At 49.9% G+C, this 17556-nt stretch overlaps 1 protein-coding gene across 1 annotated transcript; it reads left to right on the forward strand.

The window, feature by feature from the left end:
- Positions 1–14202: 14202 nt before the first annotated feature.
- ATP6V1G1 (ATPase H+ transporting V1 subunit G1) lies at positions 14203–17516 on the forward strand. The gene is made up of 3 exons (XM_052669727.1): positions 14203–14345; positions 14801–14901; positions 16802–17516. The coding sequence occupies exons 1-3, from the start codon at positions 14264–14266 to the stop codon at positions 16973–16975; spliced, it is 357 nt and encodes a 118-aa protein (XP_052525687.1). The 5' UTR covers positions 14203–14263; the 3' UTR covers positions 16976–17516.
- The last annotated feature ends 40 nt before the right edge of the window (positions 17517–17556 follow it).

Consider the following 17556-nt stretch of genomic DNA (forward strand, 5'->3'; position numbering starts at 1 on the left):
AACGCTGGAATTCATCCCTTCAGCCGTGATTCAGTGGAGAACTTTGGCAGGAGCTTCATTTTAATCCCGTATCAGTGGGATTTGGACAAAGGTCTGTGGAATGGAGATGGACATCCTCTATTGCTGGCCCTGGAACAACCCAGAACGGCAAGCTTGGCATCCAACCCAACCTCACTGCCCCAGACACTGTTTTTCCCACTTTCTAGATAAATTATTTCTCACTATACGAGTTCTCAGTGTCTTTTGCATCTCCAGAGCAAAGCGTGTTTTCCATCTCAGTCATTCAAAATCATTCTATCTTTGCTGAAGTGCTCTCTACCTGCTGCCGTCAAGGAGGATTAAACCTAATTTATCAGATGCATCTTGGTAGCAGAAGTATTCATTTTGCTCGTGGATATGATGGAGAAGCTCTAACAGCTGCATTACAAGCAGTTTGCTGTGTTAAGGCTTTGTTGGGGCTTTCAGTGCTTTGCTTAAAAGAGAACCCGACAGCAGATTGGTAATTGAAATTCAGGTTCTAACTGTGGGTGATAAATAAGCAGATGGAACAGTCAACATCGCTGGGGAAAAAAAGAAAAAAAAAAGAAAAAAAAAGGACAATATATGACAGGAAAGAGAGTAAAAACAAAAACACTCCCACATCAGCCAAACAAGAGGAGAAGGGCAAACAAGGTATTGCATGTCTTCGAATTGTGATTTTAATGCTTAGCAAACCCCCTGAGGGCTCGTCTGTGTAAGTGCTATGATTCCCACAAGCACAGGGCCTGAGCGCCTCCAGCCTTGCTTTGTCCTACAAGACACCCAGCACATCAGCCCAGGCCTTCCTTGGCACTGCAGAACCATTCCTACAATGACCCAAAGCTCCCCAGCGCTGGGATTTGCTCTCTGACATTCTGTTACTCTGGATTCTATCACAAAGCCGAAGGCTTGAACCCAGTGCTACCCAACAGAGATGGATGCAAAGTCAACGTAAGGAGCTGCACTTGGGAAGAATGCCATTTTCTTGCAGCTGTGAGGGTTCTGCTGGAGGCTGTTTGCCCATTCCACTGCTGTTGCTCTGGACATCCCTCAGGGCAGCGCTCTGGAGCAGGGCTGAATGTAATACTGCTTGAGTTCTGCTGACAGGTACTCACAGAACACTCCCACATTGATCCCAAGATGTTCTTCAGACACTGTGCAAGTTGGGCCTTCACCTGATACTGCCCAGCCAGGGACACCCGCTGCTTCTCCCTGGAGAAGGAAGAGATGGAGATCTTCCCATGGAACCTTGAAGCAAGGCAGATTAATTTCCAGGGGGCTTTATCCTTCCCACTGCTTTAAGCACTTAAGCCACACAGTTGAGAACAGTGCACAGGCTTGGAGCAAAGGGGAAAAGGCTCATCCAGCCCTTGGGCACGGCCCTTTGGTGCTGGATGATGCCTCCCAGAGCTCCCAGCACTGAGCAGGGCTCACAACCACTGGCAGCATGGCTCATGGAAGCCGTGCTTTGGGTGACAAAGGCAGGATGAATCCATGCTCAGCCCTGGCTCAGCAGGACCTGAGTTAACGCCACTGGATCCTGCACACTTTGCATCGTACAGCAGGGCGCCATGGAGCAAACGAGAGCTGAAAAGGTGTTATTTCCTTTTTCAAGAACCAAATAATCCAAAGCAGGAATGAATTGCCTAACCTTTCCACTTTAATCCACTGTAACTGCTCTCCAGCACTCTGAGCAGTGAGCTGTGTGCTCTCACTGCAGTTGTGCTCCTAATTAAAAGGTGGCACAGCAAGAAGAGGGGGAAACTTCATTCTGGTTGGGAATTCCCTGCTGCAGAGTTGGATGGAGCTCGGAGGGGCAGCGAGGGAGTGACAACTGCTGTGCTGCCCAGATCCTCAAGGGAGCACCAGGGAATGGCCAGCACTCAGCTTGGCTAAATCCCTGTTTAGCAGATGGGCTCCCAATCCCCTGTCCCTGCATTGGTCTGCACAGCTCGAGCAAGTGCTCTCCTCAGCACAGACAAGAATTAACCGAGTGCTTCATTCTGGGCAACAGAAGCTGTGAGGTTTTAGTTGGTGCAGCAGCTCCTCAGCACCACAGGAGCTGAACTCAGCACCATTCAGGCACAGGTTCCCCCTGTGCTGGGTGCTACACACAGCAGAGGTGCGTGCCCACCCCCATCGAGGGGATTTTCTGAGGGCTGTGATGAGCACAGAGGTGTTCTGCTCACAACAGGGCAGTGCCACCCTGAATCAGATGCAGTTCAGTTTGATGCATCCCAGCCGACAGGAGCTCAGACGGAGAGGGCAGGAGCTCAGATGCTTCCTACAGCCTTCAGCAGCTGCATGCCTAGAAATCAATGCACTCACGTTGCTCAGTGCCATTGCTGTGAGCAAACCCAGCCCTAAGCGTTCAGCCAGGTGGGAGCCTTGTTGTTTTCCATCGTGCAGAAGATTGAAGATGAGTATTTCTGCTCCAGACGTACTGTTTCCACAGGATTACATTTGGATACTGCCTATGTAAGAAGTTACCCAAATCAAACAAAGCAATAGCTTCACTCAATTACCTGAAATGTTTTGTTTCGGCTCTATCAGAATGCATTCCCACGGATGAAAACCCAAAGTCAAAGCGATTCAAATGAAAACAATTCCATTTGGGGAAAGCATTTGCTTTAAGGTTGTGTTGGTTGGTGGCTGAGGAAGGAGGGAGCTGCTCCCTGCTGCTCTGTGAGGGCTCTGCAGGATCACAATCCTCCCCAGGAGCAGCAGCTCTCATCTCCTGCAGCCCTCAAAGCTGTAAGAGGCAGAGGGATGATGCCAGCACTGCAAGGAGACAATCCAAAGAAAAGAAAAGGTTAATGAGGTACTAATCACTATTGATTGGTAGTATATAATGCAATAAATGCCCACTGCCACTGATTAAATGCAGCAGGGCACTGGCATCTCATCCATCACGCCAGTCATTTCATTCCCTTCTACCAAGTGAATGCGGTGCCATCTGAGGCCATGCTACAAGATGCTCCTTTGCACCTCCTCACCTAAATCTCTGCACGCTGACCTCTGCCACATTCATTCCCACAGCAGCATCCCACGTAGAGATGCACCCCACGGCGCAGCGCAGCGCCTGCCCAGCCCCAGAGCACACACAGCACTGCCTGCACAGGGCAGGCAAGTGGCAGCTGCCATGGAATGAGACTAATTAAGGCTGTGATCCCCCGACTCGCACGCAGTAATGCCCGTGGATACATCTCTAATGCTCTCAAATCATGCTCATTAGCGCAGGCAGCAGAGACAAGACAAGCGTGTTATGTCATCGTTTAATCCTCACAGCTCCCCGCTGACTGATTACATTTTCAAATATTTGTTCTCTTCCCTGTGGCAGGATGTCTGTGACATGGAGCCCAGCAGCCTCGCTGCCAGCACTGCTCCCACACAGCAGCCAGGCATGGATCCCACTCCCCTTTCCCCTATGGAGTTTCCCTGGTGTAAACTTTCGGTGCATCCCTTCTGTTTACGAGGGTGGATGCTGATAGGACAAGGGGGAATGGTTTTAAACTGAGACGGGGAGGTTGAGGTTGGATATTAGGAGGAAGTTTTTCATCAGAGGGTGGTGAGGCACTGGCACAGGTTGCCCAAGGAGGCTGTGGATGCCCCATCCCTGCAGGCATTCAAGGCCAGGCTGGATGTGGCTCTGGGCAGCCTGGGCTGCTGGTTGGTGACCTGCACACAGCAGGGGTTGGAACTGGATGAGCACTGTGCTCCTTTGCAACCCAGGCCATTCCGTGATTCTATGATTCTATGATTCACCTTTCACTCATTTTCAACATGAATCTTTATTTCAAGCTAGCGTTGATTCCTATCACTTGTGCACAAGGATGGAGACTTGCAGCACTGGACAAGCAGCTGGGTGCTCAGGGCAGGGCTTGAGCTTAAATACCCCACTTGAACACTGCTCAGCACAAAACCTGTGCATGCACAAGGAGCCAACTTTGCTTGTGAGCCAACCAGAGGAGAAGGGCTGTTGAGGTGTGGAGGTGTGGGCCCTTGCGCTGTTGCTCCCTCCTGTTAGCACTGCTGACCACCCTTGCAGCCTTCAGTAGGGTTTTACTGTAGGATCTGCTGTGGGAACAGCCAAATCACTTCTGTTACAGCAGCCGTGGGTTTTACATCATGTGCAAAGAAGCAAGGAAAGGAGGGAATAACCGAAACCTGGATAGAGTCACATCTGCACTGAGAGAATGGGCTTACACCCAGCAGCACCTGACCTACATGCATTTTGGTGCCGAGTGAAACCACCAGGTCTGTTATGCCAAAGGACGCTGTGGCTTTGCTTTCTATTTTTATTTTTTATACAGAAGCCAGAGAATAAAGTCTCCCTGCTGAGCATGAAGCAGCATGCACAGCCTCTGGGGTCTTTTGCTCCCAAACCTGCGTCCACAAAGCAGTGCAGGATGCTTTGAAGAAGGAGGAGATGCTGCCATCTGGGGAGGGGAGGAAGGAGGGCTCAGCCCCAGGCTTGCTGCTGGTAAGTTGCCCATTGCAACTGAGCCAAATGCTGGAGCTGGGCTCATCCAGTGGGACCACTGGTGGCTGCTTCTTGCATCCCCAAGTTGGAGCCTCTCTGGAAATGCTCCATCTCCCCTCAAGCGCAGCCATTGCCTCAGCAGGAGGCAGCAGCTAGATTACATCAGATCATTTACCAGCTGACATGAAAACGCCTCATTTAGCCCAGAATAAAAACACCTTCATTCAACGTGAGCTGTATTAGGGCAACAGACCTGGCAGTGCGTTTGGAACAGCTGCTCACCTGAACAGCTGTATGGCAGCTGCTCCTCCCCATCACCTCGCCCTTGCTGGAGATCAGGGATGACAGCAGGGACCTGTGCAGTGAATGCATTCTCTTCTGGTCTAAATCTTCCTCTCTTTGGTACAACAGATTTAATTTTCTAGCTTTCCTCGGTGAGTTACTTGTTGCCTCCTTCCTGCTTGTGGCTCCCCGCTAACGAAAAGCAGAGATGAATTTTGCTGCATCTCGAAGGCTGGTGCTCAGCTTTGACTTAATCCTGTGCTGTGAGCAGAGCCTGGAGTAATGCTGTTGTGTTAATGGCACCCTGAATGAGACAGGGAGCAGGGAGAGGAGATGTAATGGGATGCAGCAAGCAGGGATATGTTAAGTGCTGGTCTATCTGATAAATCCTGCAGTTATATATCCTGTGCTCTGCTTTCCACCACAGCCCATCAGCAGACAGCCGAAAACAATCTTTACATCACATAAGCAAAAGAGAAGCAATGAAATCCTTGCTCCCAGTGCAGGACTCAATTGTAGAGGTGCCACTTCTGTAACCTTTGGAGACCTTCAGAATCAAATAAATGTGAAAAACATAAAGCTCCAGTCCTTGTCCATCCCACTTTGCACTGCTGGGGGCTGTTCAGGTGAGGATGCCCGGGCTCCTCTCCCAATTTTCGGGCTGACACAGCGTGCAGATGGAATCAGTTCCTTCCTCAGTGCTCTGCAGCTCTCAGCCAGTTTGTATCTGTACGAAGTGTTAACCTGACCAGAACATTCTGTTCAGTTACACAGTTGCTGCATTTTAACATCGAGAAAGAAGGATTTTGGACACCGGCTAACGAGCCGTTCCTGCTTTGCATAAAAACTTGGCACCAGAGCTCCTGGGGATGATGGAGGAGGAGAGCTGCCAAGAGATGGGCAGGGAGAGAGGCAGCTCCTGATCCTTACTCTGCCCCATGCACAGCAGGAGGCTTACAGAGCAACCTCAGCCCAGCAGCAGAGCTCCAGCCCTCCCTGGGGAGCTGATTTCATCCTCCCCCTTACCAAGCATTGCCCACAAGGGGCTGCAGCTCTCCACCACCTGGGCTCCTCTTGCTTTCTATCATTCTGGGGCAGCAGCTGGAGAAGGTGCTGTGCCTGTAGGACTGCTGCCCTGTGAGCAAATCACTGCACAGAAGCAGAAGCTGCACGGCTGGCAGGTAGCAATGCACACAGTTACCCCGGCAGGGATTTAGCCCAAACTCATCTCAGGTCGATCTCTCTCTGCAGTTTGTGAATCCTGTCTGCGTTACTGGGGACACAGAAATGCCAAGAGCACAGCACTACCATCCTTTTCCCCTTCCTCCTTTATTCTGGTGGTGCCCACAGCCTGCTGGGCTCAGTATGCGCCCTTCCTGCACTCTCCTCTGGGTTAATTTCAATCAATGCATGTCCCGACAAGTTTGGCACAAGCACATTCAGTCCTCACTCAGGGCTGAGGCTGCAGCTCCCACAGCACAGCAGGGCTGAGCACCCCGTGCCCTCCTGAGGTGGCACTCTTATTCGATCCACAGCGCGCTCTGCTTCAGAGCAAACTGGAGAGAGAAAACACTCGAAGCCCAGATTTAAGTGGGAAATAGCATAAAAGTCAACACGGCTAATGATGCGACAAGGAGCACGCGGGACTGATTGAATACTCCTTGAATTAATGGGGAAGAGAAAAGCTCTGCGCTCAAGCACCCGTGATGGAAATTCACAGCAAGGTGAGAAGGTGCAAAGCATGGAGAGGTGAAAGGAGGAACGGCCAAAGGCACCAGCAAGGGGCTGTGATTGGCAGCGTGCAGGAGGAGGTGGCCATGGGAGGTAATGGGGCTGTTCTGTGTGCCGTGGGATGATGAGAAAGGGATGCCCTCACTTTGTTCCACTCCGTGCCATCAGGTGCGCCTTTCTAATGAGCGCTGCATGACAAACGGCTGCGTGTTTCCACGTGTGATTATAGCCTCTGTTGCCTCAATCAATAAATAAAATGAGCTCCAATAGCCCGCTCCTGAGAGTCCCTTAGAATCACATCCCCTATTAGAGGCACAATCAATAGTACTTGCTCCACTTTGGTGGTGATTACATGCTGGTTGCTGTGGAACACGCTGGCAATGCAGAACAGGAGACTTTTGGTGTAGAGCACATCTGCCTGGCTCAATAAATATTAGCTTTTAATTAAAGTGAATGGAACGCTCCAGAAAATGCTCATTTAAATACCAGTCATCTTTCATGGGAAAGAGACTTAAGGAGGGGAGTCAGAGAGTTTTGTAATGAAATACGTGGGGTATTTCAGTGAGGCAGATGCAATTTGTTCAGCGTGTCAGCCCTGAATGAGATGCTCCCTAAATTAAAGGGAGAGGAGGAAGGGGATGGATGTGTGCATGTACACAGATACACTTGGTATATATTAAACGTTTGGAGTTGATGACAGACTTCTTCGTTAAGAATGAAGGAAATCAGATAGCAACCATGCACAGCGGGAGCAGCCCCCTTCCCATCGCAGCACGTGAAATGAAGGGCATGCAGGTTTTAAATCACCCGTTATTGAACACAGTGCCAAGTTTGCATGTGGCAGGGATGTGCACATCTGTAATTCTGAAGCTGATCTCCTGGAGCACTGCAGACAAACAATACAATCCCAGGGCTTAGGCATCGTACACCAATAAACCCGGACCAGAACTGAAGGGGATGCTTTACCCATCACAGCTGTTATTCAGCATCAGTAACGGAAGCTTGACATGTTTCCTGCAGCCATGGGTGCCCTGTCTGGGTGGGAACTTTGATCTCATCCTCCTTGCTGGACCGGCTGAAACAGAGCTGAGCCTGAGCTCTGGCAGAGCCCTGCCCTGCAGCGGGATGAGATTGCAAAGCCAAAGTTCTCGTGGTTTGGGTTGGGTTTTTTTTTTTCCCTTTTATCACAAATTCACTTTCTTGTCTTTTCTGTTGAACACAGCCGGGCTGTGCTGCTGGAGCCAGGCAGGCTTCGTGCTCTCTGCTCCAAGGGAGTACTGCATCCATCAGCTGGGCCTGCAGATCTGAGACCTGAGGTACGGAGGCTGAGGCTGAATGGCACTGGTGCTGCTGGGCTCAACCCTGGCAGGGAATTCCAAGCATCAGGCAACGCAGGGCTGCTGGCACATCTCGCCTCCAAGGACACACTCTTGCTGGCACTGGGTGCCAGTGACCCTTATCTATCCATGGTTCAAAATCAAACCATGGAAAACTTAGGGGGATTGATGTGCCAAAGCTGCAGACAAATAGATTGGTCTGTTGAAGCTGCAGCAACACCCAAAGCCTCTTTCTGAGGGTCAATCCTTGTTTAATGCTTCATGCATGCAGTGAAGGTGGGAAGAGTTTCTATTTTCATGCATGCCTCACCTCCCCTTGGCTGCACCACTTTGCTGCATAAATCAGCTCCCACTAATGCAGCAGTGGATAACTTGGCCATCCATCCTTTAATACACAGCTTACCATGCTGAAACCCCAATGTCATTACACTGGCATCCCACCAGTGTTACATCCAGACTATAAAGGTCACCAGCCACAGAAGTAAAAGGCTGCAAATTCTGCTTTGTTTGCAAGGTGGTTTGCAATCAGTGGAGTTATCTGATACTGCTGAGTCCTTCTGTCTCAAAGGGGAAACCTCAAAGCCACTGAAAACCCCATGCATGCACACCTTTGTGTTCTGTTCTTCCAACGATAGGTAGACACAAACCAAACAGCAGTGCTGCAGCACTGCCATCTGAGCTGGCTGCTGAACTCCATCACTATCATCTTTCTAAGTCCAGACATATTGATTGCAAAAGGAAGGGAAAAGATCCATGCAACAGAAAACCTGGTGTGGGGACAGAGCACGCACGTGCTGGCAACCCACCAGCGGTGCTTCTAAAGACCTAAGCCAGCACAGGAGCATTGCTCTGCCATGGGCTTTAGGATGGCTGTGGAATCATCAACAGCCTGTGATGATGTGCACTGCTGGAGCTCAGGTGGGGTTGGAGGTGAGCACAGAGCTACGCCACAGTCACAGCCGTTCTGCTCACTGTGCTGATGGGCCAGGAATGCTCTCGGTACTGCCCTGTGTTGGTATATCATGTTATGGTCTGCAAGATGGATTCGTAACATCACTCTTGGGACACTGTGTCTTGTCACAGAGATATCGGATTGTTTCTGGCAGTGAGCTGAGGCTGTGCTGGGAAGGGTCCCAGAGAAGAGCTGGGAAACTGGACCCAGGTCTGTGGATCTATGGCCTTTAGATTGCAGTGCTTAGTGCTTCCTGTCCCATCTGCCCACCCAGGCTTCTGCTCAGCATCTAACCTCGGTCCAAGGAGCAGCTGCACCTCTCCTGAGGCACCGGGGGGCCTGGAGCTGTACCTGCTGTGCTGTGGTGTGAATAAACCAATGGAAGGGCATGGACAGGAGTACAGAGATGAGGCCCTACACAGGAGATGCCTGGCAGCAAGATCAGCTCTGCTCTGAAACTGATGTAGCCCTGCTTGTTTGCACGGAGAGGAGTGCAGGAGCAGCTGGGCTGATGGGGCAGCTGGGACGCAGGGGCTCTGCAGCTCAGCTCACCTCATGGGCTATGCATTGCTCCTGCCCATGCCCTTCATGCCTGGAGCCATATGGCTTCAAACTCAGAAACGTCTGTCTCAAAGTCCTCTGAAAAAGAATTGGCCAGTATGTTGTGGTGAGGAGGGGCAGGGAAATAGGATGAAAGCTGTTGCATGGCTCGTGTCCTCATCCTAAAAGCCTAAAAGCTAGCAGGCTTCCCCTTGTCCATCATCTGTGTTCCTAAAATAGAGTTTAATGAAGTGCTTTTGGTCTTATCCTGGGTATCACTCTATGAAGTTGTTATAATCTCTTAGACATACTCATGGCTTTCCAAGATGAAAAAGAAAACAAACACAAAACAACACCCAAACAAGGCAAACCCCAGGCCACCTATGTGAGATGATTTATTATTCTGGATAATCAAGTTGTTATTGTGGTTGTTGCAGGTTAATCACGCTGTTAATGTCCTAAAACCTCCTGAACTCCAATGTCATGCAGCTCAGCCTTCATGCCCTGCCCATTACCCAATTAAGCAGATGATTGCAGCAAACCAAATGGCCCTGGGCTCGCTCCATGTTGGCCAGATGCTGAAGAGCCCTCCTGGCAGCAGCAAGCTTGACACTGGGAGAATCTGATGGAGGAGGTGGGGAGCAAATATATGGACCTTTCTTTCTGCCTTGCAGCTGAGAGCTGTCTGGCAAATGGCAATTAAATCGAGTGGAGCAGAGCTGGGGAGGGAAGAGCAACGAGAGAGCAAGGGGGTAACTCAGGTAAGCTGAGTGGATTTGATTCTGCAGAAACTGGCAGGCAAAAAGAGGTGTGGGGCTTTGCCAAGTGAGAGCAGCAGGCTGTTTGGTGGAGCTGCAGGAGCTGCCTGGTGTCCTTCATTGGAGAAGCATCCCCCAGCACCCACAACTCTCAGCTCAGTGCTGGCATCAGCACGCTGCATGGGTTTGTGTTGGCTTTACAGCATATCTCTTCCAATCCTCCAGAGCCTCTAATGAGCATCCAAATGAAAGAGAGTCCTCAGACACTTGATGTTTCTGAGCAAAGCTGGTAATGAATGAGACTTACACTGCAGTCTGTCACTTATTCAAACGCCTCTCAAAGCACAGAGCAATAGATACACACTGAGTTTATTTCATCCATCACTGGAACGCAGCGCCTGAAAGCAGTGGCTTCACACTGACATCACTCAGTGGTTTGGAGCAGAGGAAGTCAGACTGCAAAGAAGGGGAGAGGTTTTACAGAAGGGAAAACGCTGAGCAGGGGGTTCCTCCCAGCTGATAACACCTTGTGTTCTCACAGAAGCTGATAAGAAGTGATAGTTGCCTTCAGCAGTCAAAGCTTTGGCATTGCACGTTATTTACGTATAACATCGTTTTGCTGTCATTGTGTCTCAGCTCCTGGGCCAGGCAGCCTGTGTGGCCATGGCTGCTGTGACAAGAGCACATGGTGCCAGGACAACAATGGATTTGCAAGCACCAGGTGTGGCATCTCCAGCAGGAGCATTGGCTGCTTCCCAGGCATTGAGCCTCCCAGTCACATCCTTGCAGAGGACACTCAAGCCCTGATGTCGAATGGACACTGGGAGAAGTCAAGGAAATATAAATTGAGATTTCTTGCACACAAGGAAATTAATATGTTCTGCTGACATCCCATCACAACAAACAAATACAGAATCAGAGTCCCCAGCTTCCTCTGCTCTTATACTCTTATGTTCTAAGGCTGTTCTCCTGACATGAGTGAGCAGGAACATGGCCAGCAGGCATGGGATGGGATGGTGGTTGAACTGGATGACTGTAGCAGTCTTTCCCAACCTCAGTGATTCTGTGCCCAAGCAGGTTATGGATGCCCCATCCCTGCAGGCATTCAAGGCCAGGCTGGATGTGGCTCTGGGCAGCCTGGTCTGCTGGTTAGAGATCCTGCATACAGCAGGGGGGGTTGAAATTGCATGATCATTACGATCCTTTTCAACCCAGGCCATTCTATGACTCTATGGTTCTATGAACCTATGAGTCTATCCCTGCAACTGTGCCATTGTAGGCTTTGGATTGCTCTCAATCACAAAGAAAATAAAAACCAAAATGAAATATTCATTCTTACTTTGGGACATTGGGAGCAAGCATTTGGTGTAAGTCAGGTCCAGGGGGGCAGCACTGATTTGTACACTTTGGTCGATTTTTCTCTGTAAATTCCATCGCTCTGTTGTGCTTGGATTTGTAGTACTCAGCTCATAAACTTGAAATATTGCCCTCAAACTATGAATCACAGTTAATTATTCATGGGTAGTTTCTAAACTCTCAACAACAATCATTTATCAACGACGAACAGTTGCAACGTCTCAGTGCCTCAGTGGTTTGCGTTAATGAATTAAAGCTCAGGAGAGGAAAACCAGTTCAGTTCCCAGGTGACGAAGACAAAACCATTTTAAAAGAACAGGCAATTGCAGAGCAAAACCAAGAAAGTTGGGGAATGGAGAGTAACAGCACATCCATCTGAAAGTGCAGGGGGGTTTGAAGAGGAGAAATGTAATTACCTGACCTGGAAAGAAGCAGAACACAGTTTAAAATCTCATTCCTCATGAAACATCTTGGAATGCTGCACGGCTGCAGGATCAGAAGATGTTGTGTATGATTTTTGTTTAGAAAGAAAAAGGAAAACAAAGACGAGGGAGATCAGCTTTTCTCTCCTTCCCAATTCCAGAAGCATCTTCTGAGTTATTGATTCAGAATCCACTTTAGCACACGCCTGGAGATAGAATCCAGCACAGAACAAAGCAGAAAAGCAGCAGACTGCGCTCCGAGATGCAAATCAGCCTCCCAGGGTGGCAGGAAAACAAATCTTTGGGGGGAAGAAAAGAAAAACAAAAGGATTAAGCAAAAAATATATTTAATTTCATTGAAGTGATCTGTGGAGGTACCAAAGAGAGATGAAATGCTTTTGCCCAGTCCACACCATGCACAACAGCACTCCCTCCTTCCCAACCATCCCCACCAACCCACTGCATCTCTGCTGCTGCTAAACTTCCCCTGTGCTGCTTCACCAGACCTCCACTGGTCGTGTGGTACAAGAAAGAGAGGATGAGCTGAGTTTGTGGTGTAAGAAACCAGCACCAGGCAAATAGAGGGATGTGATGCCAGCTGCAGCAGCAGCCCTTATGCCGTAATAGCGAGTGACAAGCTTGTTACAATTAATCTTCAGGGAAGAAAAGACAAGTTCAGAAGCACTCGTGGTGCTGCTTAATTATAAAGCCATTGCCTGTAGCTGGAGTCATAGAAGCGTTTCTTTTCTGAATGCCCATGCAGGTCTGAGAGCTGGGAACCCATCCTTCGCTGTCAGAAATTGTTGTTTGCAGTGTGAAGTGAGAAGTGGATCAGCACACTCTGACATTCACAAGCGTTTCATGTGACCCACACCACGAGGCTTCAGTTGGATTTGGAACAAAAAGCAGCGCAACCAAAGGAAACGTCGTTTTAAATGCAAACTATTGTGGCCTCATTCATTAAGCATCAAAGTGGAACTGTCAAAAACTCATCACGCGGTTTCTGCCCACCCGGAGCTGTACTGGTGGAGGGATTTCTCCCTGAAAACTTCGTGCAATTACGGCCAGGATGTATTTCTGGTGGCAGAAAAGCGTGTGCTTATCTTGGGAGCAGCGAGTCTGAAAATCCCAATCATCCAGGAGGAAAATTACATCCTGGTGGTTTGATTTCTGCAACCAATGAGCTGCAGGGCATCCAAGCATTCTGCTATGGTGCAATCTGCCTTGCAGAAACCCGGTCCTGCTCCACACATTGCCCATCCCCAGGCTTAACATAAACTCAGATTGATGGTCAGAGCTGAGCGTTAGGCCGAGCTGACAGCCCCACTTTGTTAATCTCCAGGCCCTGCTGAAGGTCACCCTGTCACGCTCTCATCCCACTCTATAAATACACATTTGATTCATTGTCTCACGTCCCTTCCATCACGGGGAACAGGAGCAGTGGATCAGCCACCACCAATCCCTCCCTGCGGGGATGTGAGTCACTGCCTCGGCGCTGCCACTTCCACCCTGGCAGTAATGGTGATTTATGCTCCAAAAAGTGTCAAGGAATCGCATTCAGGGCTTTATATTGCCACTGGGATGTGATGGCTGAGGGCTGGGATGGGGTGAAGCCAGCACCTTCATGGCAGGCTGGGGTTGCCAGGTGTCCTTGAGAAGTTAGGGATGGCTATGGGTTGCCATAGCCACATCCATAGCCATAGCCATCCCCACAGTGGGGGGGGAACAGTTACTTTGATCAGGAAATGCTTCAGCCCAGAGGGAACCAGAGCTTCCCGCGGGTTAATGGGATGCATAGAGCACCCTGTATCAGCATCACAGCATGGCTGGGCTGGAAGGAGCCATAAACCCCCCAGCCCTACCCCTGCCATGGGCTGGCTGCCCCCCCTCAGCTCAGGCTGAGGGCCCATCCATGGCCTTGGGCACCTTGAAGGATGGGCACCCACAGCTCTGGGCAGCAGTGCTGGGCTCTCGTTATAAAGTTAAGCATTAAGCTGTGCTTTTTGGTTGGCGACTCTGCACAGCAGGGGGGTTGAAACTCGATGATCATTGCGGTCCTTTTTAACCCAGGCCATTCTAAGATTTTACGGATATTTTAACCACACCTTAAGCACTGCAGCGTGCTGAGTTGCCGCACTGCTTAAAAGCCACGCCATTAAAACATAAATAAAGGAATCCGTTCGTAGCCTCGCATCTTCCGTCCGTCCCACAGAGCGAACGGGGCACAAAAGCAGACGCGCAAAGCCGCGGGGAGGGGGCGTGGCTTTGAAACGGAAGGGGCGTGGTCTAACGGACGTAACGTGGTGTAGGCGTGGTCTGGCGGCTTGGTCACGTGACGCGGTGACACGGTGACGTCAGACGCCGGCTGGGAGCGGAGGGTCGCCATGGCGAGCCAGTCGCAGGGCATCCAGCAGCTGCTGCAGGCCGAGAAGCGCGCTGCCGAGAAGGTGGCCGAGGCCCGCAAGCGTGAGTACGGCTTGTGGGGCTCCGGGAAGGCCGGCTCGGGCCGCGTCAGGGCCTGCCAAGGGCTCCGCGTTGGGCTGGGCCTCAGCGTGCAGGAGCCGGTCGCTGTGGCTGGCCCTGTCGGTGGCGCTGGCAGGGTGCGGTGGGACGTTCGGAAGGGAAGTTCGCACGGCAGCCGGTCGCTTCTCACCGTTGCACAGCTGGAGCGAAAGAAAGCTGGGATTTCACGTTCTTTCTGCTGCTTGGGGTCACCCTGAGGTGCTGCGTGGTCGCGTGAGCGAAGCCAGATCCGTACGTGGTCTCACATGCCTACTGGATGAGCCTCCAGTTGTGGCTGGAGGAAGCTCACTGCTGAGTGGGGTTGGTGGGTTGTAGCTGTGCATCAGGTAGCTGGAGCAGCGTGGAGAAGCAGGCTGGCAGCGCTTTCTTTATTGTATACACGTGTTCTTTGGAAACAGGAAAGAATCGGAGGCTGAAGCAGGCAAAAGAAGAAGCCCAGGCAGAGATTGAGCAGTACCGCCTGCAGAGGGAGAAGGAATTCAAAGCCAAGGAAGCAGCGGTTAGTTCACTACATCACTCTCTGTTACTGCCCTGCCCCCTCGCTCTGAGAGCTGCCCTCAGTGTGGAACGTGTTGCCAGAGGTCTGCTTCCCTTCTTCTGATACATGGTCACATGTTGGAGAGATCGGTGGAAATGAATCAGAGCACGGTGTGCTGCATCCCAAGAGCTGGGAATATCAACTGGCAATGAATTAACTTAATAAACTCGTATACTGCCTGGTGCCCTGATGGGTCTCCCTCTCCTCAGACCTGCTCTGTGTAGCAATGTCAGAAAACACTGAGCAGATTCCTCGTCTGACAAGCAGATTCCCATCATGCTAACTTGGTAGGAACTTACTTTGGAGACACAGCTCTTTCTGAAGTTGTAAGGCTTGTGCTCCGCTCAGCAGTTTTGCTTACTGTTTCCCGTTCTCCTTTCATTCTGAGTAAGAAGAGCCCTCAAAGGTGCAGAACCAAGGGCCTCTTTCGTGGTGAGGGCTGTAGTGCAGGTAGAATGTTTCCACTTGCTGTGTACACTTGCTGCCATTTCTTCTGAAATCTTCAGAAATTGATCTAGCAACTCTGCCCTCTGTCCTTCTTCTAGTTAGCACACCACGTCCTCTGTTCTCCTGTGTAATTACTTCTCCTGCTAATCAGTGTAGATTAGTATTTTTAAAGTCATTTGTTAGCTTGCTTCACTCTGCGTGTGATAGTGAGCAATTCCAAACTAAAAAGTGGAATTTGCTGCTTGACAGCTGGTTCTGTTCTACTTGTTCTTCTCCAGAGAAGTTTTTGAATTCAGTCGCAGGGTATTACTTGGCTCAGCTTTTCTGTGCCCACGTTTTCCCCACTGTGTAATCAATGAATGTACAGATGTTACAATTATCAAATGTACCAGAGTTTGGCTAAGCAGTTATTATACCAAAAAAAAAATAGACAGAATGCTTACCCGTGTCCTGGGCTCGCTGTAAAACTCCAAAGGAGGGATCTCCAGCAGAGATCCTTCCCCACTGGCAGTCAGCTCTTAAATGGGTCTAGGAGAGGTGCAGCCAGGCTCCACCCCTTCCAGCAGCACAGGTGAGTTGCCTTCACCTGCTCTCCCAGGGCTGACTTGGTGCTCGCCTCAGGTGATCAATCAGAGGCTCAGGCTGTGATTCAGCAGTTCCCATACACCCACTTACAACAGGACTTCTCTTGCCCTTGCTTACTGGTCAAGGGAGACACTGTAAGCTACAAGAGACTCCTTGGGATGCACATGACCTGGACCACAATTAGATTTAGGAGCCAGGTTTCTTGAAAGATTCTCAAAATACAGAAGTAACCAGGGTGGTCTGAAGTCTGAGCTTAAACTAAATCACAAGTGCTACTTTATTTGTGCTATCTATGATAGTAGTGCACAGGGCTTCCCAGTTTCAATCACCAGTACAGCAGGGTATTGACTTAGAGTAGTAGAATGGCCTGGGTTGCAAAGGACCACAATGCTCATCCAGCTCCAACCCCCTGCTGTGTGCAGGTCACCAACCAGCACCCCAGGCTGCCCAGAGCCACATCCAGCCTGGCCTTGAATGCCTGCAGGGATGGGGCATCCACAGCCTCCTTGGGCAACCTGTTCCAGTGCCTCACCACCATCTGAGTGAAAAACTTCCTCCTAAAACTTCAGGCATTCCTCAGAAGCTCATGTTCCAAACATGATAATTACTGAGTAAGAGAAGATGAAAGATGTAGGCTGTTATGATAAACTAGGACATGTTATGTGGGAAATCTGAGAGGACAATCCAGGCATGCTCCTACTTCTTCCAGCACAGTTATTTCCTCAGCAGACATAGCTGAGATGCAACAAGGCAGTCGAGAGCACCAAAATATTGAACCAGTCAGTGTTTTCTTTGCACGTAAGCTTTCTCTTCCCTTTGCTGTTTGTAGGCACTTGGATCTCATGGCAGCTGTACGACCGAAGTCGAGAAGGAGACCCAGGAAAAGATGAGTGTAATCCAGCAGAACTTCCAGAAGAACCGTGAGCTGGTCCTCTCCCAGCTGTTGTCTCTGGTGTGTGACATCAAACCTGAAATCCACGTGAATTACCGCATCAACGGGTAGTGCAGGAAGGAGGGAGAAGGGTACCAGGAGTGCTGGCAGCAACATTTGAGCTTCAGGTGGAACGTGCAGCTCACAGCCATAACTGTTCTTCTTGTAAAGGTGTTAAATTATTTCAGTGAGTTGTAGGTCATCAGTGTTTCATTGGTTTCTGTTAGTTTCTTTCTAGATTGAGAGCTTATCCAGACATTAAATGGACACGTCTCAAATCTGTGCTAAGTATATATTCAAGTTGACAGATTAATGCTCCCTGTTTTCTGGTTAGTATTCAAAGAAAGGCTGTCCTCAGAAGCAGAAAGCTGACCTGAGTCTGTAATCTGGACCTATGTATTCTTGTTCACTAAAATGCATTTTTTCAGTGTGGTGTTAGCATTTGTGCAAGGTTAAACTTCATCAGAATTCTCTGGCTGTACAGTGCTGGCTGATGATGTTCAGGTGCTTGAGTTTCTCTGTCTTGAATATCCTCTGTATATTCTGCTGTTAGCTTGAGTTACAGGTCTGGCTCTATGACACTTGAAAGTAAAAACCTCTACTTAACTCAAAAGTCTCTAATCAGTCTTCTTGTAACAACAAAATTGTTCTGA

This window comes from Tympanuchus pallidicinctus, unplaced genomic scaffold (genome assembly GCF_026119805.1).
Source record: "Tympanuchus pallidicinctus isolate F22 unplaced genomic scaffold, pur_lepc_1.0 scaffold8, whole genome shotgun sequence".
Taxonomy (NCBI): Eukaryota; Metazoa; Chordata; class Aves; order Galliformes; family Phasianidae; genus Tympanuchus; species Tympanuchus pallidicinctus.

Coding starts and splice junctions, on each gene's coding strand:
- ATP6V1G1 (XM_052669727.1), top strand. CDS start 14,264: ATGGCGAGCCAGTCGCAGGGCATCCAGCAGCTGCTGCAGGCCGAGAAG. Junction 14,346..14,800: donor GGTGGCCGAGGCCCGCAAGC/GTGAGTACGGCT, acceptor CTTTGGAAACAG/GAAAGAATCGGAGGCTGAAG. Junction 14,902..16,801: donor TCAAAGCCAAGGAAGCAGCG/GTTAGTTCACTA, acceptor TGCTGTTTGTAG/GCACTTGGATCTCATGGCAG.